At 50.2% G+C, this 26,450-nt stretch overlaps 1 protein-coding gene across 2 annotated transcripts; it reads right to left on the bottom strand.

The window, feature by feature from the left end:
* On the bottom strand, positions 1-26,391 carry NOL6 (nucleolar protein 6). 2 transcript variants are annotated; one of them, XM_058864363.1, is made up of 26 exons: positions 26,302-26,391; positions 25,994-26,206; positions 24,602-24,718; positions 24,156-24,335; positions 23,385-23,553; positions 22,491-22,625; positions 22,183-22,346; positions 21,848-21,968; positions 21,452-21,510; positions 21,191-21,292; positions 20,565-20,680; positions 20,016-20,193; positions 19,497-19,619; positions 19,199-19,347; positions 18,406-18,481; positions 16,058-16,198; positions 15,676-15,787; positions 15,319-15,473; positions 14,926-15,089; positions 14,327-14,479; positions 13,050-13,147; positions 12,044-12,168; positions 11,800-11,889; positions 9,551-9,748; positions 1,467-1,568; positions 1-392 (listed from the first exon to the last, which is right to left on the bottom strand). In XM_058864363.1, the coding sequence occupies exons 1-26, from the start codon at positions 26,305-26,307 to the stop codon at positions 243-245; spliced, it is 3,396 nt and encodes a 1,131-aa protein (XP_058720346.1). In that variant the 5' UTR covers positions 26,308-26,391; the 3' UTR covers positions 1-242. The 2 variants fall into 2 exon arrangements, with proteins under 2 accessions (XP_058720346.1, XP_058720347.1); XM_058864364.1 differs by lacking the exon at positions 14,327-14,479.
* Positions 26,392-26,450: the final 59 nt, after the last annotated feature.

Raw genomic sequence — 26,450 nt, 5'->3', positions numbered from 1 at the left:
TATTTTCAAAAACTTTATCCCATCTTTATGTTTTCTTCAAAATAAAAACACATTCGTATTCTTGAAAACGATAACAGATGCCATTGCTTTTCTGAACCATATATATAAAGATAAATAAGAGTAAAATACAATTCTGGGATTAGAAAGCTAAAAGGCTCTTCTAGGACTGATTGATAGAAAGGAACAGACCCAGAGGAAACACACTGCTTCAGGACAGGTCACTCTGACACCTCTCAGTGGTTTCAGATAGTCCATTTCTCTGTATGAGCTTCCACACTTTTGACCAGGCCTTCTCCCAAAATCTCAAAGTCCTCCAGAATTGCCTCCACATTGGGAATGCAGACCAGCTCGTTGTTCAGAGTTGTCACCTTCCTTCCTTTCATGCTGGAGGCCTGCAGGACACAGAAAATATTGCACAAATGGGAGCACCTGCTCAGAGTTGCACTGCAACCTCTGTCAGCCCCAAGCAAGAGAAGTGCCTCTCCTGCCTTGTCACATCCAAACCCTGCTACACCACTGCACCCAGTTCTACAAGTTTCACTTCTCAACAGTATCAGTGCTCATTTTTAGAGCTAACAAAGTGCAAAAGTAACCTTTCAAGCCCCTTTTAAGGTTTACCCTGGAGTCACAGTCCAAAGACTGAAAGGAATTCAGGAAGCAAATTAATGGCCAGAGGTATGGTGGAATGACAAGTGTGCAGATGCACGGCAGAGCCTGGTAAGCAGAGCACAAGGAGTATGCAAAAGGGATCATAGCACAAGGCTGAGTAAGAGCTGCTTCTGCTCTGCTCTTTGGTGGGTGTAAAGACCTTGGTTCCAACAGTGGCAAAAACAAAACCCTTGTGTTTAATCCAGCCAGACTCAGCTCCAATGCAAGCATCTCCTCCTCTGTTTCACCACTGTGAATAACTGGGTTTCACAACAGCAGCCAGGCAGAATGGCCAATGCCTTCTGGCCATGAAGAGAGGGGAGATAAATCACCCAGAGACTGACAGCAGAAGAGCCTGGGCTGCCAGCTCCGAGCCATGAGTAACCGGTTTCTTTGCGTCTTTCCTTCATAGAAAGCAGCATGAATCACTCCAGCGTGCCTCACACCTGGTTTAACCACCCTCTAGGGTTTGCCAGCCCACACAGTGAAGCTGGAAAACAGCTCCATACATCAATGAGGACATGGGCACTCTGGATCTGGGCTTCTTGTAGGTTGGGTATTTCTGGTAAGATCCCAAAGCCACAAGAATGGGATAGTCTATTTCCCTTCTCAGTTCTGCTGATGACTGGAGGCCGCAGCCCTGTCTTGGTTTCTGCCCTTCTAAGAAGCAGCAGAACTATGACCTCCACTTTTCAAATCATTTTGGGGCTGATGAGAGCTGGACAAAGCAATCACCATGCAGGGAAAAAAAAAAAAGCCCTTCAGACTTTCAGGGTATATAGGTAATATGAAGCTTAAAGCAGAGACAAAAAACTCACCTTAAAAGGCAGAGGCTTAAAGCTCAAAGGTTTCCACAAAACTGCAATCACTTCTCCACCATGCTTGTCATAGAAGAACAAGGCAAGATCATCAAAGGCATCCTGGGTAGAAAACAAACACAGGTTAAGCACAGTGACCCCTCAGTGACAATCCACTGAGTGTCCCTCACTATGGACCTCCATCAGCTGACCTGGCACTACCAGGTTGTACTTTCCTAGTGTCCAGCAACCATATCCAAGATTTCACAATGCACGAGACAGAAAAAGCCAGGCCCTGCCTGCAGGCAGTCCTGCCATAGTACATTTCATGGCACCAAAGACAAACCTTAAACCAGAGGCCAGCATCTCAAGCTCTGCAATCTGTGCAACCAAAGTATCAAAGCTCCTACTTCCACCAAGACAAACCCGCATGAGCTGTCAACACTTTATCCATAAGAGAACACATAAGAGCAGAGGTTTTAAGTAACACAATATTCTGTGGGGTGCAAGGAGGTGGAAAGGTCAAAGGAGGCACTGCAGGAATCTGTCCTCCTTGCCCCTTCTGTTTCAGCAGTGGTTTCAGTGAACATCTCCTTTGGTGGTGCTGGGCAGCAGAGATCAAAGAGAGATGTTGCACAAAGGGATGACTAAAGCCCAGCCTGGCTTCCCCCAAGCCCACACGAGCTGGATTCCCAGGGCTGCAAGGAGCATCAAAGCAGAAGGAAGCAATGCTGTGTGCAAGCAACTTCCCAAACCCAGAAGTCTGGCCTTACAGCTCATCACCCAACATGTTGACATCAAGATGTGTACCCTGAAAAAAGCTGACAGCCAAGGAGTTGCTCCCTGATACATGTTTATCTTGGTGGAGATCAACATCAAGCAACCAGACATATTTATCAGGCTGAGCAAACAGTCCCCAGTATCAGTACAGGAGAAGCTTCTGCACAGGGTTTCACCAGCCTTAGAACAAACTACTGCCCAGAATACAGAGCCTCTGTTCCCTCTTCAGCCCTCTTCTCCATCACCTTAGTTTCCCAGCTTTTACCAAGAGAGGTCTCAGCTGGCATCATTGTATCATGAGGTTTTCGTAAGGATGTGCATGAAACGAAAATCAACATTTTGATGGGCAAAGACAAGTTTTGATGAGCTCTTGTACAGACATATCAGGATTGCAGTAGGGAAAAAAGGTGGACTGAGTTGATGTTACCAGTGATCCTTGATAAGCAAGGAGGGGTGGTGGTGTCTGCAATCTTCAGAGACAGATTTGAGTTTGGACTGTTGATGCCCTCACAGAGGGCAACAAAATTAGGTCATCAAGATGGAAAGATCCCAAGAACTGCCAACTCATCCCACTCTATGGGCTTGCACAGGGGCAAGCCTGGTCAAGGCGTTATTTCACTAACTGGCTAGAAACACCACTGTCTAAAAATACATTCAGAAAGAGTAAATCCACCCTGGCATTTCTGTGCTGGGAGCAATGGGTTATGCTCAGAGCCCAGTCAACAGGGCAGACTCCTCCTTTATCCAAAGAGAAAAGAGCAGGAAGGAGGGGAAGCTGGAGGAACAGCAGTAAAGCCCAGGGCACGCTGACCGCCAACGTGCAGCTTTCTGAACCAAAGGGGAGCAGAGCATGTGAGAACCTGAAAAAGCCCAGCTACTCTGCAGGGCGAGGTCTTCAGTGCCATGCAATGCTCCTTATGAGAACACTTTTTTTTACAGATGCATTTTGCTGGGCAGAAGCCAGGAGCATTTGCAGTAAAAAAACCCTCCCAGGCTCAGCTAATTTCCCAATAAAACCACTGTTTGGCCTGACACCCAGGACTTTTTTTTTTCCCCCAGACAGCAGGAAGCAGAGGGCAGATGTTAAAAGGATGGCATTCATTCCAAAATCCCAGCATTTGTTCTGCCCTCAGCATCATCCATGTGATAGTGCTTCAAACTGGCCTACCAAGCTGTGGAGTTCTTGGGAAATTGCAGCATTAAAAGGGTCAGGTGTATTAGTCACTGCACTCCTGTTTGTTCACAGGCTTGGGGAGTGAAAGCAAACAGTTCACCCTCCTTTCCACATCCCATGATCTCTTCCCTGTGTCACTGGACTTGTCTAAGCCTGCAAACACCTTCTTCCACGAAAAAGTTTCAGAGAAAAGGGAGAAAAGGCAGGGACTACATTTGTTCCCTTCTCAAGCTGCTCTATCTTTGGTTGCAGTTCAGTTTTCAAGGCCCAGGGAAATCCCTGCCATCAACAAAACCTACAGCTGGTTCCCATCTCACAGACATATTGGGGGACCTACAGCTCAAGGCTTCAATTTGGAGAGGCCTCATTGTCCAGGGAGAAGGTGTACATGGGACCTGGAAAAAGATTAGAACAAGTTCTGTAAGAAACCATCTGGGTTATTATGAATGGAAAGGGTGGAGAAATGGAGTGTATAATTTCTAAATGTAATGGTACACTCTAATACCTGTATCTAAAATGGGATTACCAGATTAAGCAGCTCCATGTGAAACCAGGATTTTGCCAGGACCTCAGTGTAATTTAGTTAAGTATCCGCTAGGTATCTATATTGTTACGTATCTACTTGTTGCTAGTTAAGTATCTATTATTTAAGTATCTACATTGTTGTTTAGCGATAAGGTTTTTTCCATTTGACCCTTTATCCACCCATCTTTTTCACTGCTCCTACCAAGAGATTAGGCTCATTGCATCACAGCTGCTGGAAGAGTCTTTTAGGGAGGTCTCTGCACAAAGAAACGTGTCCTACAGTAGAATTTCCTAGTTCAACAGCAGCTCAGAAGGCAAATGCATCAATAAACACTTGGTCAGTGTTCAGAGCATTTTAAGTACTGTTACCAAGGAACCCACCAGTGTAAAGCCTATGAAAGCTTCCAACTACCATTGTGGTTAACATTTTGAGGTCTCTGTCACCTCTGTGACCTGCCCTGATGCTCTCAGTTATGTGACACAGAGAGAGCCTCCCCCACAGCCCAACAGAGCAAGCAGCACCATCCAAAAAACCCCAGGCTGGGGCTACCTCTGTGACTTTCTTTCAAAAGACAAAGGAAACCATTAGGTTTAGGATTCAGCTGATGAAAGGTTTCAAACTGATTTCAAACTAAGCAAACTTTTCCACCTGAGAGCCACACACATCCTTATCCTGGGGGTTTGGGGCAGCAGGAAAGAAATGTGTAAAGGAAAGAAGCAGCCATGGCCTCCTGGCTGCATGAGCAAACACATCAATCCACCAAGACTGAGACAAAAGTCTTCTGTCACTTCCTGCACAACAAACCCCACACAGCCTCTGGGAGGGCATCACCAACATAGAAGAAATGGAGCCACAAGCCCCCTGTCAGAACAGGACACATGGGGCTGATGCCCCACTGAGCAAGTGGGTACACACACATGTACATGTACATGTACCCTCTCCTAGCCCTGGGCACCATGCTAAGGGTCTCATGGCAGCTGTTCAGCCCTGAAAGCAGGTGAATGATTTCCTGACACCTCTGCCCTTCCAAGGGCATAGATACAGACAGGAAATTTCTTGCCTAACATGAGAGCCCACAGGTTTTTTTTCAGTTTTCTTCTGTCTACCTGGTGCCACCATAAGAAGAGTCAGCCCTGTCAGTCAAAACAGGAAGGGAGCAGATTGACCTGGAAAGATTTCACCAATTCCAGCTACATCACATAATCATGGCTTACATATTTTAGGAGACATAGAATTTTTGTTGTCATTAATTCCTTTCTAACATGAGCAAGAGACACATTTTTACACCATGGGAGGTAGAAAGGAAAGGTCTCCAAGTCTTCCTGATATGTCTTGAGGTGCAAGAAATGCAAAACATTACTTTAGTAATGTTTACAGTAAAGCAGGAAACATTTTCCTGCTCATCCACACAGAAAAGATCTCACAAGATGGACAGCTCCTCTGCCACAAGCTCTTTCTCATGTGCAGCCCAAGAAACCTAAATCTCAGTGAATGACAGCACATCCCAGCAGTGACTTGGTGAGACCAAAGGCCCAGTAAGAAATGTGAAGCCTGTTAACAGCCATAACAGACAGGCAGGTGGACAAGGCACAAGCAGCTTCACCCAATTTACCCCACAATGAGTGAACAGCTCAGGGAGGTGACCAGAGCCTTTGGCTTTTGTGAGCTCCAGAATGCAAGCAGATGGGCATGGCAAGCATATCCACAAGCCCTGTGTCCTCTGGATGGTCTCAAGTCCAGAGGATGGCCAAGTCACCCTGGAGCAAAAGCTGCACAGATTAAGCCTTTTCACACCACAGCCCCAGCAAACAGGGATTCTGCAGCTCCACAGCCACCACAACACAGATCAGCAGTCACAACAGAACCTCAACAGGAGCCTCATTTGAGACACTTAAATTTAATTTAGCCTTGCTGGAGAATTCCCTCCAGGAGATAATCCAGGGTTTGCTCAACAAGGTGTTCTGAACTGTAAGTGGCAGGGCGGCTATTGATGGGCTATTGATGGGCTATTGATGGGCTATTTCCAGGGAAACCCTCTCTGTGGGATGTCTGGCACCTGCTTTCCCTCAAAAGTGTCTGCCTGCAAAGCCTTCTTATCTGGATAGGATCACAGAACAGGCCTTCTCTATCAGATCTGTTCTGGAATTGAAGAATTTGCTGCCTGAATCCCACAGCCAGCCTTTCATCTCTACCCAGAGCCTCCCAGGCACCCCGAGCAACTCAGGCCAGATCATGCAGCACATCTCCTTGAAGCAGGAAAAACTTAAGCAGCCAGGATTCAACATCTCCTCTTCTTTCATTTTCTGCTCTGATTAAGCTCCCTGGAAGAGGCATACAGCAATCCTGTAACTCCAGAGCACTACTGCCTTGCTAAACCCTCTGACTTTAGAAGAACAGGGGCAAACAGGCTGGACAGAAGAGTGGATTTCCTGGTTACTAGTCCATACTAGGGGAAGAAGCTACTCCCTGCCCCTCTCAATTCAATCTAAACATCAAGGCATTTAAATCCTGTTTTCATGTGGAAATCTCAGTACAGGGAAGATGTTTCTTTTCTGCCCAGAGAAGAACACAAAATCCCTCAGCATCTGTGTGGCAGATGTCTCCCTTTGTCACTACAAACCTGCCATGGCTACAGCCTCGTTGCTCAATTCTGTGGTCTGTGCTGTTATGAGAGAGCAAAGTACTCTGAATCAAGTCCAGTGAGTTCTGCATCCAAACTGCCTTCTCATCCAAGACCTCTCATAAGGATTCACTGCTGTCACCACACTCCTTTCTGGCACCAGCTTCTTGCAGGGTTTGGATTACCCCCAGGGCACCCAGCCCACAGGACAAGGAGGAACTGAACACTGCTTAGAGCAGCAAGAGCCAGGGAAGGAAAAATAAAAATATGCTGGAGAGGCTACCAAGCAAAGCCAAAGTTGATGAAAAGGTCTTGCCTTTAAGCAACAACATCAATGTACTGAGACATGAAGCCAGATGATTTCTAATGGATGGAGTAGTTTCTACTGACAGCTCAACATCACCAGCTGGCAGTGGTCCTGTAGTGCAAAATTAGCTTTTGAAGCCTTCTAACTTAACTGGATACAGCTGAGCTCTCTGAGACCATGTGCAGCATCACCTCTGTGATTTTTGCAGAAAAAGAAACACCTGTTTGCCTAGAAAAACAAATATTCATCAGCTCCTTCAGGACTGCCTGCTACTGATCTGGATGCTATGACTGACCAGCAAACTGTTACTGTAGGGTATCTCCAATATGATACAAGAGAACAGAACATATCTATGAGCCTTAAAGACAAAGTAAAGCCCCACAGACAGGAATGCTGAGGCAGATTTCAGGCTCTCTGCCCCACAGCTCACTCTTCAGAGAAAGCGGAAACCAATTCCTGATCTGTTCCCTCCTAAGAACCCTCAGGTCAAAAAACAAGGGACACCAAGAGAATCAGCACTGCTTCCCACAAGGCAATGTGACCTTTGCTCATATCTGTCTTTCTTCATTGGGATGTTAGCATACTGGATTTGGGAGTAGCTGTAATTTGCAACCTGACCAAACCGAATTCCTAGTCTATCATAAAATGTACTAAAAAAAAAAAAAGGCAGTGGAAAAAAAAAAAGCAAAATTCAGGCAATTTGGATGTCACTATTGACTGGACCAAGTAAATCATAATTCCCTAAAGTTTAATGAAAGCTTCTTTCCAGGAAAATTTCTACCTTTCACTTCCAGAGCCACTTACTGACATCAATTTGTAATGCATAAAAAAATCCTATAAACCCCAAGGAGTTTCCTGATTGACTGCCTCAATCTACAGCCAGACCTGCTGCAAGCATTTAATGGCCTCCCCAAAGAGATAGCTCTCCCAGTCAGCTCATCCAGCATCCTCCAGTTTCTCTTCAAGCATGCAGTCTTCTTTCTATCAGGTTTCCATGAAGGTTGCTTAACCCTGACCCCTTCAGAGATACAAAGGCTCTGTCCCCATGCATCTCCAGTGCCCTGGCAGCTGCTGAAAAGCTCTGTTCAGTTCTAGAACCCACTTCCAGCACTGGGTGAAGGATTTCAGACTTAAAAAACTCCATTTCCTACCCAAATCTGTGCATGGTTTCATGGCAGCAGGTCAAACATTCATCATGGAAAAGCGAGGGGCTGGTCTTGATATGGTGATATGACACCTCAGACACCAGGAAGGAAAGCGAAAGAGCAAATAGTTCCAAACCTGTTTCATACTCCCTTTTAAAACCCTTGTCTAGGATGCTTCTTCCCTTCCTTCTTGCCCCAAGAAATCTCCCAGTGCTTTCTACAACATGCCTGTAGGACCTCCAGGTCCACCTTCCTTCTCAAAGGGAGGAGAGCACTGGGCACCTCCTCTCCCACATGTCCTTCCAGCTAAGGAAGCAGTGCTTTTTGCAGGGAAATTGTGTGACAACTTTGAGGTCTTCCTCAGTTTCAAGAGGCCTTTCACACATCCCTGTTTGTCACTTCCACACCACCCAAGACTGCCCCAAGCTGCTGTGGCTGACAGGAGGACTAAGCTTGTGCCTTGGCAGACCTGGCAGCTCTGCTGAAGCCACAGCAGATTCACATGGGCACAGGTCACCATGCACTTGGGGGGTAACAGGGATGTTCCCAGGAAGAAGAAACCTTCAAAGAAACCCTTGCAAGTTTTCTTTGCCCAGCTCCTAAGGTACGTAGTTAAAGTGAAAGGGAAGCTTGAACTGAAAGGGCCCAGAATCTTCCAGCCTAAACTGGACTTTCAACTCAGGCACCACTGAGTGGGGAACAGGGCCAGAGACTCCCACAGCCAGCCTAGATTCCCATGCTTACAGTTCTGACACCGCTCACAGCACTCCTATCAGTAAGAGATGATGGCACTTCAAAGGCAGGCTTTGACAAGAGGGCACCACAACTTCTCTGCACACCTGACACTAACATTTAACCCAGCCACCACACCTGAAGCTGCGAAGGGCCAAAGTGCTGCACAACAGGCTGTCCAGATCCAGGGAGGATCACTGCTGTCATCTAGCACCTTGCATATCTCTAACCTGCTTGCAAGGCTTTGGCTTGGCCTCATGGAGGAAAAAAACACAGCCAATGACTTTGGGTACTGATGTTCTCCATATTCCCACATTACCAATTTCTTCTGTTGCTATGCATGTGGCCAGACACAGAGAAACCACTCTGTGACCAATACTGATCTCCTTTGGCTCACACAGCCATTGACCTAACAGCAGAAAGCTTAGTGGGACCACATCATGGATACCTGTACATGCCCCCAGAAATTGTGTGTGGTTACTGCCCATCATGCACACCACACAACCGGTGCAAGAAGCCATGAAAAGTGAATTAACTGACTGGAGACAAAAGGCTTAAAGACACTTTTGTGCTGAATACAAACTTCTTCAGCAAAAGCTCCTGGTGGTTTGCATCTGAGCTCATACTCATGTCACAGCAGCACTCCCATTTCCATGGAGGAGATGGTGCACTCGCCAAGACTTCTGCTGGAGAAGCAATGCCCATCCCATGCAAATACCTAAAGATGTAACCACCCACATCCTGCAGCAGCAGGAATCCAAATGCCAGCAGGGAGCTCCCCCTTAGGCAGCCCATCTGCCTCCCCAGCAGGCCAAGCTTACTCTCAGCTCCTGGAGGTATAACTGCACGGGGTCATAATCCACCACAGGAAAGAGGATATTCATGGCAGAGCTGTTCTTCACCACACCACGGGAAACTGATTTCACCGGCCGGTCCACGCTCTCCAGGTGCCGAGGAATCTGTTTTGGATTCAGGTGGATCAGGACATCATAGAAGTCCAGAGGAGGGCGGAAGACCATCTGCAGAGAGAAACAAACAGTGCTACTCTATACAGGACACAAGCAAGCAGGAGAGGTAAGAGACATTTCCCAAGTCCTTGTTTGCATTTTGTCTCCTTCTCCTTAGAAAGCAGTAAACCAAAGAAAAAATTTTGTGAGATTAATGTTAGAAGTTTGCTACAGACCCCAGGAAGCCTACCTAAGTGAATGCTAGTGGGGTGGGCAACTGAGAGAGAGACAAAGAGGTGAGCTGAAATAGAAAACTGTGCTGCACATGGCAGAGTCTCAGGATAATGAGGGGACTCAAGAAGCCAACAGGATCTGAGCAACAAGGAGCTGTTTAGTAACAGGATGGCCCCATCTGTCCACCAGGATTTGCCCCAGAGGGCAACAACATCTTCCATCAAGCAGACAGAGGGTGAGTGCAAAACCCAGTTAATGGAGGGGAGCAGTCCCAGGGACATAAATATTTGGACAGGCAGGATCTAGCTGTGGATACAGCTGCATTAAAATGGAAAAAACCCAAAACTATGCGTACATTTTCAAATGGAACAAATGATGCAGAGACGTGAACAGAGGCATGGGACACTGCTCAACTTGGCACTGGAAGAAAACCCACTGCCTGGAACTGGTTTACAGCCAGGCTGGGGAGAATACACATGAAGAACATCAGTGACCACCACTGAGTCAGTCCTAGTCCTAGTCCTATGCCACACAGACCCTCTGTCCCACCCAGTGACCAAGTCCATGGCTTCCTGTGTGTGTCCTGGGAGCAAACCCACCTCTGCATCTTCACCACACCAGGCATGTCCCAAATGCAAAGACAATAAAACCAGCTTCCAGCACTCTCTTAGATACAGGAGGCAACTGTAGAGGCCACTCCAAACTAAACTGGAAAGGTTTTTCCCTCCTCCCTGCCCTAAGCTCTGCTCTGGAAACAGAATTCCATGTTTATCCCTAAGCAACATCATAGGCCTGGGAGGACGCTAGCATGGACCAGAGGAATTCCATGGCAATGAAAAACATTCCAAATACAATGGAAGGGAGGAAGAAGGAGGCCCAAGGATGCTGAGTCAAGGTGTTGGGAGGTTGCTCTGGCCAAGTGACAGCTTGTTTTAGAAACTAACCATCCGAGCTCACAATGTGCCTCTTGAATTTCAGTCTTGAGCCAGCACTGCAACTGCAACACACTGGACATGCCTCATTCCTTCACAGCCCTGTAACACACACTGCTACTGCCTCAAGTACATCCTCACCTCACAATGCTTCCAGTGTAAAATAAAGCAGAATAGAAAGCAGTGTCAGTAAGTCCTTTTTATATTACCTAGGCAGAAAAAATATCCACTGTATGTGCTGCTTTCTGGTTTTGGTTTTAGTTTGGGGTTTTTTGTCTCTAATGTGAATCTGCCATATCTAACCACTGGTTAGCTTCTTTAGTCCTTTGAGCTTCAATCTCCTAGTTCACTACCTGGCATATCACCAAACTACCCTTCAAAACACAGGCATCTCCTTTCAAAGGGCAAACAAATATACACCTCTCAGGTCCATTGCAGTAATGGATGTTTTAGTTTGCTTAAAGAATGAAATCACTGAGAAACTGAAGAGGATTAAACTACATAGGGCTCTACTCCTCCACTCAAACCAAAATAACATCATCCTCAAGTGCCTGGTACTGTCCTGGCAAAACCTCCAACACCCTGAGCTTGGTTAGACTTGAGTACACAAGCCAGATTTCCACAGCTACTCCAAAACAGTCTCCCAGAGGAACCATTTGATCCAGTCATGGACATACAACTGGTTTGGCACAGGAATATTGTAGGTTTGCTCATGCCCTGAGAAAACCATAGAATACACAATAAACTTGTCCAAGTCACCCCAAGCTGCACTGCAGAGCTGGGTCCCCCAGAAGCAGAGGGTGTGCTACAGAGGGGCACCAGCCTTGCAGCTCTACATCCCAGGGCAACCACATGGCCACAGCCTGAAGCCTCTTAACACATCCCAGCAACAACCACCAAAGTCCAGTCTGCTCACCCAGAGCCTAAAAACTCTTGTGCTGCTGCCCCAGGGGTTACCTTCACATCCTGGTCGCTGAGTGGGGCCATGAGCTGCTCCTCCAGGGCACGGAGAGACTCCAGGGCGAGCAGGACAAGGCGCTGCAGGATCTGGGGAGGGAAGGAAGTCAGAGGGTAAAACTTGACAGTCTTGCATGTAACGGGGACACCCCTCCCTCATGGGGCTGTAAGAGCTGGCTCCAGCACCAGCAGCAGGGAACTGGCCCAAGCCAGCAGCCAGAGAAGGCAAAGGGACAAAGCTCACCTGTGCTGAGGGGCGCTCCCGGGTCCACATGGAGCTCCCCTGGTCTTTGGGGGTGGCCAGGAACATGACAGGGAGGTGAGAGCGAGCTGCTACAAACTTGTTCTTGATCTCTGTGCACTCAGCATCTGGAGAGGGCAGGGAGACAGGTGAGATGCTCTGCCCCATCCACAGCTCTCTGACCTCCTCACCCCCATCACAGCCAGAAAAGGGCAGCACAACAGGATTTATCCTCTCCCATCCTCTGATCCCACAGTCCATGTGAAACCAGCTTCACCATGGGCTTGCACCTCACTCCCATTAAATGGACCTTTGCTCTAAACCCACTCACGTGGGCATGGCAGGTACTGAGACTGACACAAGCTGGAAACTCATATTATAAGCTAGTGACAGTCTGTATTACCCAAAGTGTTCTATCTTTTGTCTTTTATTTCCCCTCAAGTGGGGAAAAAATAGCTCTTTAGCTCTTTAAAATAAGTTGGAGGGCACTGTGGAAAATACCAGTTTTCAAAACCCAATTCTCTCCCAAACACTTTTACCATTTTCTACAAATCAGCTTTAAAATCTGAGGGTAACTACCTCCCTCACCCCATGACTTTGCAGAGCCAAGACAATTCCATGGTCTCTTGTGGATCCAGCATGTATCCAAAAGACAATCAACAGGCAAAACACTAGAGGGCAGGAACAGAGGGCTTCAAAGACAACACCACATCCAACACCACCCATGCTTGTCACAGATTTCAACAAGACCAGAAGCAGCAGAGCACCATCACTGAGATCCACCTCTTCAGAGGCAGGCAGGGTAAAAAAGAAAACCACACAAGGCACAACCAAACCCATCCTGCAGGCAAGTGAAACATGACAGGACAGGAGCACGGGAGTGGAAAATCTCCTTGCCCCTAGCACAGGCTATGATGTCTTCCTGTATCCAAGAGATCTGGAGCCAGGCACTGACCAAGGAGTGCTCAAGAATCTCATGTTGCAGCTCTCCTACCTGCTGCCCACTCACCTGTGAGGCCAGTGTTTAGGTTGACAATCAGAGGGTTGTTTTTCCAGTCAAAGGTTGCCAGAAGGTTAAGGAAGCGCAGGAACCCCACCTGTGGAGAGCTGCAAGCAGGACAAAACAGTTCAACATCAGCATTTCCTCTCCTGGCAGCAAGAAGAGCTGCATTTGGGGGTGCCTTAGTGAAGGCCCAACCCACATGCATCCCAACAAAGGATATGTGTGATGGGAAAGCAAAGATAAGAATGAATTTGAGACACTTCCCCTTTTCCAAATCTCCAGGGAAAGTCTCCCCTCCTTCTCCCTCATTCCTCAGAAAAAGAAACCAGCAAAATGTAAGTCATAGCGCCCCCACCCAAGTTGCCTAATCTCCTGATGCTCTTCCCACCCAGACTGCTGGGTCTGGAGCAAGGAGGAGGTGGAGAGAGGGCTGTTCCCATCTCTGCTGCAGGTCTGAACACCAGCCAAGTTCCCAGTGTGCCTCTTCCCCTGCAACACAACACGTGCACAAAGCCAGATAGCTGGGAAGATGGGGATTCTGTTATTTTAGGAGACAGGAAAGCATTTGAGGCATCAGATTTATTCCTGCTACTTTGGGAAAGGAAACTGCACCCCAAGTGCAGGGCAGAGTAACCTTTTGACTCCACACAGAACAAAAACATTTCCTTTAACTTCATTTCACTTCCTCTGGGCCCCATAACAAGTCTGCCAGGGGCCAGCAAGCAATTGGATCTCTGGGGTTATTTACCAACACACTGCTCCATTCATTTTTCAGGGCCCAACCCCTCGTCCTTTCCTTGGAAGTCTTCTCCATGAGGAAAGGAGATTGGAGCTACCATCATGACCATAACATCCTTCCTAGGGAACCCAGGAGCCCCAGCATGCTGGTAGCCACAACACAGCCCTCACCCTGCTTATCCTGGCCACCACCCCCAGAACAAGGGGCCTCACCTGTCCTCCAGAAGGCACAAGGCACCCTGCAGTTGTACCACCAGCACCTAGAGGCCACAAGGACACTTGCTCCCAGCCTTACCTGCCTTCCCCCTTTCTCTGCAGTGCACAGAGTAGGGAAAGCCACAGCCCTGCAGTGCTAAACATCTCCATCTCTTCTGGCAATGCCCAAAAGGATTTGGGGCAGTATTTTGGCAGCACAGGAGCCTCATGCTCCCTGCTGTGAACCCTCCCAACACCTCCCACCTGAGCAGCATCCCACCCTTCCCTCCATGTCAGGTAGTGATAGGCACTAAATCCCCATCAGGCCAGCCTGGGCTCCTCATCCTCACCTGGGTGGTGTGAACGGGGCTGGGTGGAGGAAAAGAAATGCCACAAGGAGGTCGACACACTCCTCAGAGATGCTGTCGCTCAGGAGCTGGGCACTGACCCAGCGCTTGGCCAGCCGGGAAGTGCTGCCAAAAACAGGGTGCTGCTGCTGGAGCCTGTGAGGAGGGAGACATGCCACTGCTCAGCCCACACACCCCAGGACCCACAACCTGCCTCACCACAAATGCCTTTTGGCATTTGGTAAGAAAGAAGAGAGGCAAAAATCTGCAAGGAACACTTACACAGCATCACAACCACAGAGACTTTCAGCAGGTGCTGAGATTTTGGAAGGAAGAAGGGAAAATGCTGCCTTTTGCTCCTCTCTAACCATGCTGCATGTCAGTATTTGTCTCCCCACACCACTGACCTCAGGGTGACAACTAGTGCCATCCACACCCACATTAGTTCTTCCAAAGAGCCTCTCACAAGGTTGGCTGAAGGATCACTTCCCACAGGAAACTCCTCTACCCACCATCACCCTCCAGGACCCAAGGGCACCTCCATGCTGGTTTCCAGCCATGTCCCACATTCTGGCCCCTCAGGCACCTTCTGCCTCACCTACCCATGCAGTGAGCTGGTTAGATAGGGCAGATGCAACGTTTCCAGCTCCAGCTGTCGAGATTCTTCTGTGTCCTGGTACTTCAGCATCCCTTCTGGAGTAACCACTTCCTTCAAGATCAGGGGCTCCCGGTGGTAGGCTACTTGGAGACGGAAAATGTAGCCATCCTGAGATGGGAACACACAGCAAGGTCAGGCTTGATGGCAATGTAAGCAGCATGTTGTGAGTTATGCTGCCCCTCAGGAATGCAAGAGCAGCATCCTGACATCAATGCAGTCTCACCACACTCTTTCCTGGGCCCACCATCCAAATACTGGTTTTGTCCAGTGGGACCACTGCCACAGGCCCCCACCTCAGTAAGGTCAGGCCTGGAGAAGATTGTGGGGACCCCCCTACCTTGTACACGTCAGTGTGGGTGACTGCAGGCCTGCAAACCAGCTGGTGCTGCTGCCGGAGGAGCTCAGCCAGCCGCAGGTGGAAAGCGGCCTTGATGCGCTTGATGGCTCCTTTGTCCTGTGGCCACTGGCCACTGCCTTCCATGTGGCAGATGACTGGGGGCAAAGGAATAGCAGGAGGTCAGTGAATCCCACACAGAAACAAGGTGATGGATGTCTGGAACTACAGGTTACAGCAGGAGCCAGGGTTCTGCTCCTGCCTGCATCACACCACCACAACAATAACAGAGCCAGCATTGCTGCTTGCCTCCACTTCCCTCCACCAGACCATCTCCCACTCACATCTCACCCCACTTACTCTTCAAAGGGGTTATGTAGGCTGGGCAGGGCTTCTCCTCCGAAGGATACAGCAAGTGCTTGCTTTTGTTATAGAAGGAATAAACTGGCTTCATTGGAATGGGAGGAAAAACCTGAAAGAGAACAGCCACTCAGGAACTGAGAACAGGGAACAGAAACCTTTTGGCAATGTGTATCACCTCACACAAACCTCCCACACCAGTACAGGGGGTTTGGTCAGCTCATGCATAACAGCCCAAAGGATGGAACAGCAAAGAAGAAGCACCATATTGCCCCAAGGGCTCTCAGGAGCCACAAAACCAGGGAGTGACTCATTCTCTTGGTCCTCCCTCACCCCAGCTCCCTGCAGACCCCCATGAGTGACCATGGCCCGGGACACTCACATCTGTGTACCGCAGGGCTGGGTGGACACCCTGCACAGCCGTCACCGTCAGCGGCAGCTCCTTCAGGTTCCAAAGCTTGCGGCTCAGGTCATCGTAGGAGCAGACGACACTGACCATGGCCTCCTCACCCGTTCCCTGTGCCTGTGGACACAGAGAGAGCCCCTCTATGTACCTCCCCTGCTCCTGCACTCACCTCACGTCCCTCATGGGCTGGCATCACAATCCAGCTCTGAGGAGCCAGCACTGCCACCCCAGGGAGCAGCTTCTGGCAAGAGCACTCAGCAAAATGGGGAGGTAAGAAAAAGAGCAAAGACAAGGACAAGGCTGTGACTCCTTAGCAGCCACAGGTATCCCAGAGGCAAATAAAATTATTTCTTTTGCAAGACACTAAGGCAGCACCAAGAGCTGTGCTGCCAGCAATCACTATAGTAAAGGAGAAGCCAAGAACAATCTGGGAATAGAGATCACACATTGGCAAGGTGAGCCCTGCTACTGCCTCCCCAGCAGTTACCATGGTGCCAACAGAGGCAACACTTAACAGAAAACTCCACTGGCTACATCCTTAGCCAAGGGAGAACTCTGGCACATGGCAGAAGCAAAGACAAAACATTCAGAGCATCACAGGAACCCTGCAGAGGGCAGCGGAGAAGCACTAGAAGTATTGGTGTTGTCCTTATGCCTCTACCTCCCCAAATAACAGCAGAACAGTCTGAACAGGGAGGACACATTGGTGACACCAAACCACCCAGCTCAGAGGCAGCTGAGAGTCACACAAGGAGCCAACCTGCCTGGGGTTTTCCAGCTTGGGCTCTCTGGCAGAGCAGCAGCACCCTCTGCGGGGTGTGCCACAAACGGCAAACCCCATCCTGCCTGTGGCTGCACCCTTTCTCTGCCTTCATCACACACATCCTTGCATTGCTGGCTCCCCAGGCTGCCTGCATACAAACAGCTGGAGGAGCAGATACCCCTGTACCCACCACCCCACACTCATCAGCAACTCTCTCCCTTGTTCCTAAAAGGACTGGCAACAATGGAACTCCTAAGAACCCCTCAGGCTCCAGGAAAATGCATCCCCTGTCAGGCTGAGGTGTTATTAGCCCTACAAACCCCAGACCAGCCTGAAGGGACCCAGCACTCAGATCTTCCTGCCTCACCACACAATAGGCTGTGAAAACCAACATCTCATCCCAAATCTGACACCCAAGTCTTCCCAGACTGCAATTGGTCCTGGCACAGGAGTCCCTTCCAGCAAAGGTATGCCCCTTCGATCTGAAAAAGTGGAAACAATTTCTTCCTCTACCCAACAACCAGGTGAAGAGCTGGTTGTACTGATGCCTTCTTGGGACTACCTAAACACAGAGGCCAGACAAAATTAAGGAAATAAAAAGTATAAATTATATTTATTGAAGGGCCTTCAGGTACATTTTTGGGCAGATGAAAATGAATGATGGGTTTTTCATACTTTTATAAGTTTGGTTCATTTGCATATTTGGGATTAGTCTCCCAACCACAGCTTCAGGTAATGAAGTCATTTACCCCAAGTTTGCTCCCCCACAACTCACTTTTGTTTACATTTCTCAGGGCATGAGACAGTGAGGTTTCCTTGATTCCCAGGCCTAGAAAGGAACTGTTTTGTCGGACCAAAATGTGAGGACAGAAGCTAACACTCTGTATGGAGTTTAGAGTTATACGCTAAAGAATTGCAGGATTACAAACATGAAAAACAAACGCTAAAATCATAAGGCATCAGTACAAAAAGACCAATGAAGTGTGTCAAAGTGCTCATGGCTCATCTCCAGACTTTAATTTCACAAGCTGGAAAGCAGAAGTTGTGAGAAACACTTCCCAGCCAATGCATTCCAAGATGCATCTTTTCTGTCTGAAAGTGGAGCTTCTTTGTTTCAGCTGCACATTCAGATGGAGCCCAATCTAGCACTTTGCAATATGCCAGGCAAAGTTCTTTTCCTGGGTTTGCCAGCTGGCCCTAAGGGATGGCAGCACAGAACTGTCTAGCCCATGTCCTGAAGGATGCAGTACCTCAGAGGTGCAGCCAGAGGAGCACTCTGGGACAGTAACAGATCCTCAGGCATGTGGACAGAGAGACAAAAGCAGAAAAAACAGGACAGTGGGGTGCTTGCAGGGGAAAATGAGGTCTGGGGGATGCTAAAGCAATAGGATTTCAGCAGCTATGCATTGGCTGCCATGAAAGACTTGGTAGATCCTTACCCTTACTACATTGTCTTGGGAACCACCCAGCTGCCCCAGTGCCACTCAAATGACCTCCCTACAGCCATTCCCTCACTGCCTCCCTGGAGACAGCCCCAGCCCCACCAGGGAAGCAATCATACCTCTTTCCCAGTCTTGATCACAGATTCCAGCAGGGCTCCTGTGTAGCAGATGGAGGACTCAGGAATGTCTGCATGGCTACGTGGGAGAAGACAACAGAGAACTACAGCTACAACATGCCAGTCTATTGATCCTATTGACACTACATGGGTCAGGGATGAGCAATCCCTCTCTAAAGGAAGGTCCTGGTGAAAAGACCATTCCTCCCTGCCCGAGTAATCCACCCGAGGTGGACCAGTAACTTGTGCAGCTTCACAGGATGGAAAGCCAAAGCCACCAATGAGCAGCCTTCCCTCAGAAGACCCATCCTCAAGTCAGGACAAAGAGGCACAGACAAACCCTCCTTTCTGTGCAAGAGGGCCTCACTTTTGGCAGATGGTATAAACTGCTGCAGATGCTTTCCAATGCCATAGGGAAGACACAATCTTGTGAACCAGTACAAAATCCCAGAGGACTTCACAAAAATGTCCTGCAAGGTCCAGACAGCTTCTCTTCCAGCTCTGAAGAGTGTCCCAGTATCCCATCCACATGTAAGGTCAAGACTATGCTGCCTCCTTGCCCTTTGCATTACATCCAGCAGAGGCTATAGCACCAGGTGCCTGCCCTTCCCACCCGCTCTTGCTCTTCCCACCCTCACAATGTAAGGACAACTGAAATGACTCCCAGATCTCACAAATCTGAAACAACCCACAACAGCCCACAAAGCATGAAGTTGACAATGAGGTCACCAGGGACAGGACACATGACAGGAGCAACACATGGAGCAACCCACAGCTGCTGCTCAGTGCAACTTACAGCTTCAGCAGGTGCCTGATGATCTGTTCAGGAATGAGGCGCTTCTGGCAGACAGTGCTGGCCTCCCACACCACAGCCTCGCAGATGCTGCCATCCTGGAACCGACGCAGCTCTGACTTGTCTCCCCAGAAGGTCCGGAACTCCAAAGCCTGTGGGGACACATTGACCAAGTCAGAGCACGAACAAAGGTCACTGCTGGGCCAGACAAAACCTTCCCAGGATCACCAGCCAGCCTCCCACCTGTCTTCAACCACAGCACAGCACCAGCTTGGCTCTTACTCAGCAGGGCTCCCCTCACCTCGGGGTGATCAGCCTGAGGACCCTTCTCCAGCGTGCTGGCAGCAAACTCTGGGACAAACAGCAGACCAAACGTCAGGGGCCCAACATCCTTGTGTTTTGGGGGCTCAGCATCAATTGGCCACTGTGGAAAAATGAGGAACATGAAGCACAAGGTTTCTGGAGGTTTCTGGAGCAGCAGCTGCTGGGATATTGGGATGCTAGATGAACCTCCTGTTATGTCCTCCCAGGTGCCCAGACAAGCACAGACAGGGAAAGTCTCATCTATCAGGTCTCCCCAATGGTAAGAAAAGTTGTCTTCACCCTGCCCCATTACTGGACTAGGACTTTTGCCCAGACCACGCAACACAGCTACATCCCACAGCCCAGTGCAGGGCCTTAGGCTCCATATTCCCAACATAGGAGACAAGCCCGTCTCCTTCCCAAGCAGGGATGGCCTCCCTGTGCTCTGTAGTGCCACAAGAGACAGTTGAGCCCCACAAGCTACAAAGGATGCAGTGCCATTGCCAAGCAGTGTTACCTCGGGGATCTGGGGCAGGGAGTGAGCCACAAGCTGTGCTCTCTGGGACAGACCACGTGCCAGCAGCGAGACAACGAAGGGCAGGGCTGCAGCCACGTAGTTCCCACCCCGATCCATCAACTCATTCAGCAGCTGCATCTTCTTGCAGGTACCCTGCAGCTTGGAAACATGCTTCAGGCTACAGAGAAAAAGAGAAGCTGGTCACCTACCTCTGCCATCAAACCCTTTCTGAGAGAGGGATATGCTAGAGGATAAAATGGGGAACTGAGGGTCCTAACCCAGGATGGGTGCTACAAGAATGCCCTCTGGCATCTCAGGAGATGCTGGTCACTGTTTCCAAGGCTTAAACATTGCTCCCCCCTGGGAGGCTATCTAGACAGTAAGAGTAGAACAGGCCAGGGCAAGAAGGCACCAGTGCCTATCTCAGAGCTTAGTAGAGCTACTTCCCACCAGGTAAGTTCAAATCTAACCCACACCAAAGCCAGAAGCAGCTCACTCCTCTTTGAGCAGGCTTCCCCAGCACTACCCCACCAGCACAGTGAGACTCACTGGAACACGTGGTCAAAGGTCCTGAGCATGGGCTTTGGGGTCATGAGCAGCACCTGAAAGCCATCCACCATCCGGTCATCCAAAATCTCCATGGAGTGTTTGGCTTCAAACTGAACCTGAGCAAAGAGGAAAATCAGTGCAGGAGCATGAATGCAAAGGGAGAAGGAAAGCAAATCCCTCCAGCAGTGATCACTTGTGCTCCCCCATCAGCCAGAGCCAGCCCAGTTCCATGGTCAGCAGCACATCCTGATTCCTTAGCATGAAGCCAAGTTACAGCTCTCACTGCTGGCCAGACAGTCCCTTCTTGACATCACTGACATCAAGGTGATTTTTTTTTTTTTCCCTCAGAAGAGTTATATCTGCTAAACTGCTGCTTGGCTTCACCCAAAGATGCACACAAAGAGGGGAACAACTTTCCCACACCACTCAAGCAAAACTGGTACAGCAGCACTACATCTAAGTCTTCGAATTCACTTCCAAGCTTCAAACCCAGACATGTTAAAAGCTTAGAAAACCACAATGAATGCCCTCCCTTGGTCCAAAATCCTCCTTGAATCTAACCATTCTGTGCCTGTCTGAGCTCACTCCTAAGATAGCACCTCAAGCCACCACAACCTGCTCAGTACCTGATGGTATTTGCTGGCAGTCATATCAGCACAGAGATTCACCAGTCCAGAGGGATCCACAAAGACCACTTCAAATGCCTGGTGGAAATCATCCAGGGAAGGCTGGAAAAGCAAACATGGTCCTTAGTGCTACAGCACATCACACCAAGACACTCCAAAACTGTTGCCATCTGCCATTCATGCAACAGGCACATCCCAGCCCCCAGGAGCAGTGGCAGCACAGACAGACACAGGCAGAAGACACCTCAGAGGGCTGCTTACCAGGGAGGGATCAGCATCCTGGGCTAGACTGATCCCTGTCACACTCAGGTCAGTTGCAGCTGTAGACAGACAGGAAGGAACAAGTCACACCACCATCTACATCTCTCCCCCTGGTGACAGTGACACAGTTATGTGTCAATACCACCAAGGTCTCACAACATCCACAGGGCTACAATACAATGCTAGCCTTCATCTTATGATGGAACTTACCCCCTCTCTGCAAACTGCACCATCCAGTCCTGCTCTATTGACTCATCACCTCCTGTCCATCCCACCCACAGGAGCTCAGCACAAAAGAAAAGTCACAATGATCTCTCTGCCTCTTCCCCCACTGTGTTCAGGCTTTATGCAGAAACACCAACCTTTCACTGCCCAGAGAGGTGCCTGGAAACTCACCCAGGAATTGCAGAGTGCTCCTCAACACCTGGTACCCACTCATCATCTTGACAATCTTGCGCTTCGCCAGCAGGTAGGCAACAAGCATGGAGACCAAGAAGCCACTGAAGCACCCCAAGCCCTGTGAAAACAGAGGTACCACAACCCCATGGCAACCCACAGGTTAGGATGGGGCCTCCATGAAACCCTCAAAACCCATGAAACAGCTGAAAGCAAAGCCACAAGCCACCACCCCATCCACCAGGACCAAAGCACCACCCTTCTGCCCTAGGAAAGAGAGCAGGCCAAAGGCAGGTTAGCCAGGTAAGCAGAGCCCACCTTGGCACAGGACATACCTTGCTGAGCTGCCGCTGGTTCAGCCAAACTTTGAGGAGGGCCAGGCCATCTTTCATGCCTGGGAAGTCTGTGGCTGTGTTAGACAAGAAATGCAGGTGGGAGAGCATCACTGTGTCACAGAGGATGGAGTTGTTGTAGTGCGGGGTCGGGGGCTCGGTGGCTCCTGTGTGGGGAGATGACAAGCATGTTGGACTCAACATCAACTGCCTGCCCACAGAAAAGGGCTGCAATGAACCCACCCGCAGGCACTGGGGGCATTCTCTGCCTGAAACAAACAGCTTCATGTTCCCCCAGCCCCAGGCCATACCTTCTTTGGGGGTGCTCTGCTCCATGAACCAGGCAGTCCGGACATTGTTCTTGCTGGGATAGAAGCGGCTGGGTTTGAAGAGACCCGAGTCAGGACAAGCATGGAGTCGGACAGTGACCATCTTCTCATCTTTGCCTGTAAGCACCCGAGGGGAGATGTACAGGAGGAACAGATGCCAGAGATTAAATTGGGAAAACACAGAGCATTCCCAGCCTGGACAAAGGCAAAAGCTCCTGCCCAGCAAAATTCCACAGCAGTGGAAATCATCTCAGAGCAGAGAGTGACCACATCCCAGAGCCAATAATGACTTTGAGGTCACACAATTCAAGTCCCAGTCCCATCTTCCTCCCCGCTGCCCAGTCTGGCACCCCTGCCTGCCCTGGCCTTGCTATGTCATGTCTGTGCCAAATCCCAACCCACTATCTCCTGACGGCTGTGGGAGCAAGCAGCACTTAGCAGCCCATGCATCCTACATCATCTCACCAGGGAAGAGACAGACTGCACACAGGTTCCTGGGGAAGACAGGAGGACAGCCAGGAACAGGACTGGGGAGAGCAGGATGGAAAGGCAGTGCTGGATACAGGTGTGTTTTGTAGGGTTTACTTTTTTACTCCAGGAAGTACCCACAGGATGTGCCAGCCACTGAGAATAAGGCTAGAGAACCCAGCCAAGCTGCAGAGGAAGACTGGGAAGGGGAGAGACCCTGAGGACTAGACTCTGGGTGAAGAGAGAGAACAGCTGAGAAGCACCCAAAATTTATCACCAATTGTGATGGCAGCCCCAGACTGATCCCTCTCCAAAGGGCTGTTAAATGGCATGAGACCACCACCACCCGCCTCCACCCAACACCAATACCCAGTCACACCCCACACCAGAGCAAGGCTCAAGTGTCACCTTGAGGCCTCAGGAGGAGGATGGGCTTCAGATGGTTGCTGTTCATGTAGGCAAACTTCACACTGCCAAAGAGCTTCTCCTTGGACAAATGCTGGGCGATGTGGGACAGGTACAGGGCTCTCTTCCGGTGGTAGCGTTGATTCAGGTTATCTTTATCCTGAAAGATTTCCTGGGAAGAGAGGGACACGACAATGCCACCTCACCTGTCTGCTGAGTTCAGTTCAGCCCAAGGCACTCCATCACCTACAGCACTCCCTGGTCCCACAGGCAGCCCTATCTCAGTCCCAAGGAGCTCCAAGCTGGTCAGGAGCTTGCTGCTGGCTCACCAGGCTCAAGGACTGCAGGAGATGAGAGCAGTCATGCAAACAGGGTGTGCTCGGTCTCAGGCTTTTCTTACAAGCAAGTCTGGGCAGCAAGGAGAGGTTACCAGCATTCAAACATCCCCCTCCCTGTAACACAGTCTTGGGAGCTGGGTTAGAAGTCCAGTTGGGTAAAAAAAACAGACAGCATGCATCTCCCTCGTAATCCAGTAATTCAGTCCAGTCAGAGAAGGAAGATCCTGATGAGGAACTAAGATCAAACAGCTGCAAGCTCTGATAGAGCAAGAGACCAGACCACAGTCCCCAGCTCCTTGTGGGAGTCACCCTGCATATTCAGATGCTGTCACCTCACTGAGGACTGGAGTGGGCAGGGCAGGGGTCATGGAGGGCAGGAGAGGACAGGGCTCTGGTAGGCCCCAAGCTATTTAGGAGATGGTATGGCCAGACTCACCCGTGGCATGGTCACAGCAATGTCCACATTGATCTCTGGCCTAACACAGGTGCCCAGCAGGTAACTGCCCACCACCTTCAGCTCAGCTGGGGGCACAAAGTGGAACCTTCCCTTGACACTGAATGGCACTTGCAGGAACGGGACCTTCACATCCTTGGAAAGCCAGGTCTGGTCAGTGAGCTGGGAACAGACATCAGACACAAAACGCTCTGAGCATCAACAGCAGCAGGTCTGCGGGGACCAAGACCCCACTCCCCACACAGCTGCACTCAGAGCTTAAAGACAGTGTCCTGCCTTTTTCCTCAAAGAAAAAGCAAAATATTGTTTTTTCAGCCCCTAAAGGAGACAGGCCATGAGTAGCTCTGCTTGCAGAGCAACAGCAGAGCCAGCTCCTGCTCCATCCAGGACAGGGGTCTTGCCACCTCCTCCATAACCCTGGAACATACTTCAGTTTCTGGAGTCTTTGGGATGGTGCTCAGCAGGCTGTTAATTTCATGGAGGAAGGCATCAATCCTCTTCTTCTTCGTCTCCTTCAATGTCACCTCTTTCAAAAGCTCTTCAATCTGCAGAGGGAAGCAGGACCATCAAAGGCAGCTGTAACACTGGAATTGCTCCTGTCTTTTACTTTGTCATCCAGCACCAACCATAAGCCTGGTGCAAAGGGCAGCTGTTGAGCTAGGGAACACACCAAATTCTCCATAAACCCTGCCTGGAGCTGGCAGTTTGATCAGTTCCTGGCATTTTCTGTGAGCACTGGACTACAATCATTTCCATGCCAACCAAGGTCAAGGCAAAAAACCCTGATGTAATTCACACAAACCCTCAGGAAGGCTGTTTGTAGGACAGAGAATCAGCTGCAGGAAACAACCACACAGGTTCTCACCACAAATCAGGCCCTAGGAGCTAGGAGATCAAAGCTGCTCCTCATAAAAATCATCAATGTTAGAACCACCCGAGGGATGGGATGCCATCCAGAGGGACCCAGACAAGCTCAAGGAGTGGGCTGATGAGAGTGTCATGAGGTTCAACTCAACAACACCATGTGCAAGGTACTGAATCTGGCTTGGGGGATGAACAGACCCAGAGCAGCCCTGCCCAGAAGGACCTGGGGGTGCTGTGGGTGAGAGGCTGGACATGCCCCGGCCATGGCACTCACAGCCCAGAGAGCCAAACGTGTCCTGGGCTGCATCCAGAGCCCCGTGGGCAGCAGGGGAGGGAGGGGATTCTGCCCCTCTGCTCTGCTCTGCTGAGACCCAGCTGGAGCATCCAGAGCTGGGGTCCCTGCACAGGAAGGACAGGAACCTGCTGGAGCCAGCATAGAGGAGGCCACCAAGATGATCACAGGGATGAAAGATTTCTCCTATGAAGTAGGCTAAAATCACTGGGATTTTTCCCAAGAACAAAGAAGGCTCTGAGATTTATTGTGGCCTCCCGGTACCTAAAAGAACTACAAGAGGGCTGGAAAAGGACTTTTTATGAGCATATAGTGATAGGAAAAGGGGAAATGGCTTTGAATTTTTAAAAAGTAGGTTTAGATTAAAAACTGGGACAAAATTCTTCCCAGTGATGCGCTGCCAGGTGAGGCGCTGGCAAAGGTTGCCCAGAGAAGCTGCATTTCTCAAAGTGTTCAGAACCAGGCTGGATGGGGCTCTGACAAACCTGGTCAAGTGGTAGGTGACCCGGCGGGAAGGGGGGGGTTGAAACTAGATGATCTTTAAAGGCCCCCAAACTGCTCTATGATTCCATGATCTAGTTACCAGCTGATCTTCACCGAAAACAGCTCGGTAACCCAAGTCATCTCCGGTCCCCCCCGGGCAGTGCGCGGCCCCCCGGCTCACCTGCAGGCGGAGCAGGCTGGAGTGGAACAGATCCTCCGTCTCCTTCAGCTGGGTCAGCTCCTCGCTGGTCGGCGGCTTGTAGAGCTCGGCGCGGCTCAGCTTGGCTGGCTGCGGGGCTGCGGCTGTCGGGGCAGCCCTCTTCCCCCGCCGCACCGCGTCCCCGGCGGGAGGCTCTGGGCCCTGCTCCGCCTCCTCCGCCGCTTCCGGAGAGCCCTGCGGGGAGAACACAGCACGGCATGGTTTGGTTTGGTTCGGTTCGGCTCAGAGCAGCCCCGGGCTCTCCCCGACCCGGCCCCGCCGCCTCTCACCGCCATGGCCGCCGCCCACGTGCTCCCCCGTCACCACGTGCGCCGCCGCGCGCCCTGCCAGCCGCCGCGCGCCGCTTGCTATTGGCCACGGGAGAAGCGCGGCGTTTCCCATTGGTCGCGCCGCCCGTGCCAGCCCATGGGGGCGGGTC

Source organism: Poecile atricapillus, chromosome Z (genome assembly GCF_030490865.1).
Source record: "Poecile atricapillus isolate bPoeAtr1 chromosome Z, bPoeAtr1.hap1, whole genome shotgun sequence".
In the NCBI taxonomy this organism is placed as follows: Eukaryota; Metazoa; Chordata; class Aves; order Passeriformes; family Paridae; genus Poecile; species Poecile atricapillus.
This window is presented reverse-complemented; position numbering and strand designations above follow the sequence as displayed.